Raw genomic sequence first — 2,500 nt, 5'->3', positions numbered from 1 at the left:
GATGTGTGACGGCCGCCATCATCTACTTCATCATCTCCATCATCGCAGTCTCCAAGTATGTGGACGCCTCCTCCAAGGCTGCAGGGGTAAACACCCGCTTTTTCACGACTTCTTCTTGAGCCCGGGCACACCACAATACCAGTATAACCTCTAACCCTGGTTCTCACATGGTGGCCCAGGACCCCCTGAGCAGGGGACACTACTACACTCTAGTATTCATGTTAGGACCATGCACATGGCTGCAGACAGGCGGCAGCAGGGGTCAGTCTAGTCAACAGGCTCTCTGTTCTACCCAGTAGGAGTAGTAAGTACACAAGAACACACGTGTACTTACTTAAAATACCCAATAGGAGTAGTAAGTACACAGGAACACTTCATTACTTACTACTACTTCACAGTAGGAGTAGTAAATACACAGAACACGTGTACTTATTGCTACTACATAGTAGAAGTAGTAAGTACACAGAAATGCATGAGTACTTACTACTACTACCCTGTAGAAGTAGTAAGTACACATGAACATATAGTTATGTACTATTACTACACAGTAAAGGTAGTAAGTAGTACTTACTACTACTACACAGTAAAGGTAGTAAGTAGTACTTACTACTACTACGCAGTAGCAGTCGTAAATACACAGAGCGCATGTGAACTTACTACTACTGCATAGTAAAAGTAGTAAGTACACAAACACATGAGTACTTACTACTACTACCCAGTAGAAGTTGTAAGTACACAGGAACACCTGTACTTACTAAAACTACCCAGTAGGAGTAGTAAATACACAGGAACACTTGATTAAATCCTACTACTACACAGTAAAGGCAACATGTACTTACTACTACTGCATAGTAAAAGTAGTAAGTACACAAACACATGAGTACTTACTATTACTACCCAGTAGAAGTAGTAAGTACACAGGAACACGTGATTACTCACTACTACTACCCAGTAGAGGTAATAAGTACACAGGGGCACATGTGTACCTACTACTACTTTGCAGTAGCAGTAGTAAATACACAGAACAGATGTGTACTTACGACTCCTACTATGTAGTAGCAGTAAGTACACACAAACACAAAAGTACTTACTATTACTTACCAGTATAAGCATTAGTACACAGGAACACCTGTACTTACTAAAACTACCCAGTAGGAGTAGTAAATACACAGGAACACTTGAGTACTTACTACTACTACACAGTAAGGGTAGTAAGTACACAGGGCCACATGTGTACTTACTACTACTACTACACAGTAGCAGTAGTAAATACACAGAACGCATGTGTACTTACTACTACTATATAGTAGAAGTAGTAAGTACACAAACACATGAGTACTTACTATTACTACCCATTAGAAGTTGTTAGTACACAGGAAACCATGTGTATGTACTATTATTACCTGTTCTACCCAGTAGGAGTAGAAAGTACACAGGAACATGTAAGTAGAAGTAGTAAGTACACAGGAAGACCTGTACTTACTAAAACTACCTAGTAGGAGTAGTAAATACACAGGAACACTTGATTACTTACTACTAATACAATGTAGAGGTAGTAAGTACACAGGAACACATGTGTACTTACCACTACTACGTTGTAGCTTAGTAAATACACAGAACGCACGTGTACTTACTACTACTACTACTACACAGCCGAAGTAGTAAGTACACAAACACATGAGTACTTACTACTACGACCCATTAGAAGTTGTTAGTACACAGGAACACATGTGTACGTACTATTACTACCTAGTGGATTTAGTATGTAAGTACTTATTACTACAACGTAGTTACTACTACTACTACCAGGTATAAGTAGTAAGTACACAGGAACACATGTACTTATTAAAACTACCTAGTAGGAGTAGTAAGAACATAGAGACACTTGAGTACTTACTACTACTACCCAGTAGAGGTAGTAAGTACACAAGATTACATGTGCACTTACTACTACTATCCAGTATACGTATTAGACACCGAAGAACACATGTGTACTTACTACTACTACCACCCAGTAAAAGTATTAAAAACACTGGAACAAATGAGTAGTCCAGTATAAGTAGTAGATACCGAAGAACACATGTGTACTTACTACTACTACCACCCAGTAAAAGTAGTAAAAACACCGGAACAAATGACTAGTCCAGTATAAGTAGTAGATACAGAAGAACACATGTGTATACTACTACTACCACCCAGTAAAAGTAGTAAAAACACAGGAACAAATGACTAGTCCAATAGAATAGTAAGTACACAGGGACACATATATACTTACTACTACTACCACCCAGTAAAAGTAGTAAAAACACAGGAACAAATGACTAGTTCAGTAGAAATAGTACATACACAGGAACACATGTATACTTATTACTACTACCACCCAGTAAAAGTAGTAAAAACACAGGAACACATGTATACTTACTACTACTACCACCCAGTAAAAGTAGTAAAAACACCGGAAAATATGAGTAGTCCAGTAGAAATAGTAAGTACACAGCAA

General features: G+C 38.4%; 1 protein-coding gene across 1 annotated transcript in view; it reads left to right on the top strand.

Moving 5' to 3' along the window:
* Window positions 1–2,500, top strand: part of LOC133664685 (CKLF-like MARVEL transmembrane domain-containing protein 3) — a 20,077-nt gene that overhangs the window by 12,223 nt on the left and 5,354 nt on the right. Inside the window, exon 3 of the mRNA XM_062069524.1 lies at window positions 1–86. This exon is cut by the window's left edge and continues 10 nt beyond it. Coding sequence (XP_061925508.1) covers window positions 1–86 — 86 coding nt within the window. The remainder of the gene's footprint in view (window positions 87–2,500) is intronic.

This window comes from Entelurus aequoreus, linkage group LG02 (genome assembly GCF_033978785.1).
Source record: "Entelurus aequoreus isolate RoL-2023_Sb linkage group LG02, RoL_Eaeq_v1.1, whole genome shotgun sequence".
Classification (NCBI taxonomy): Eukaryota; Metazoa; Chordata; class Actinopteri; order Syngnathiformes; family Syngnathidae; genus Entelurus; species Entelurus aequoreus.
The sequence above is the reverse complement of the archived record's forward strand: the minus strand, read 5'-3'. Positions and strand labels throughout refer to the sequence as shown.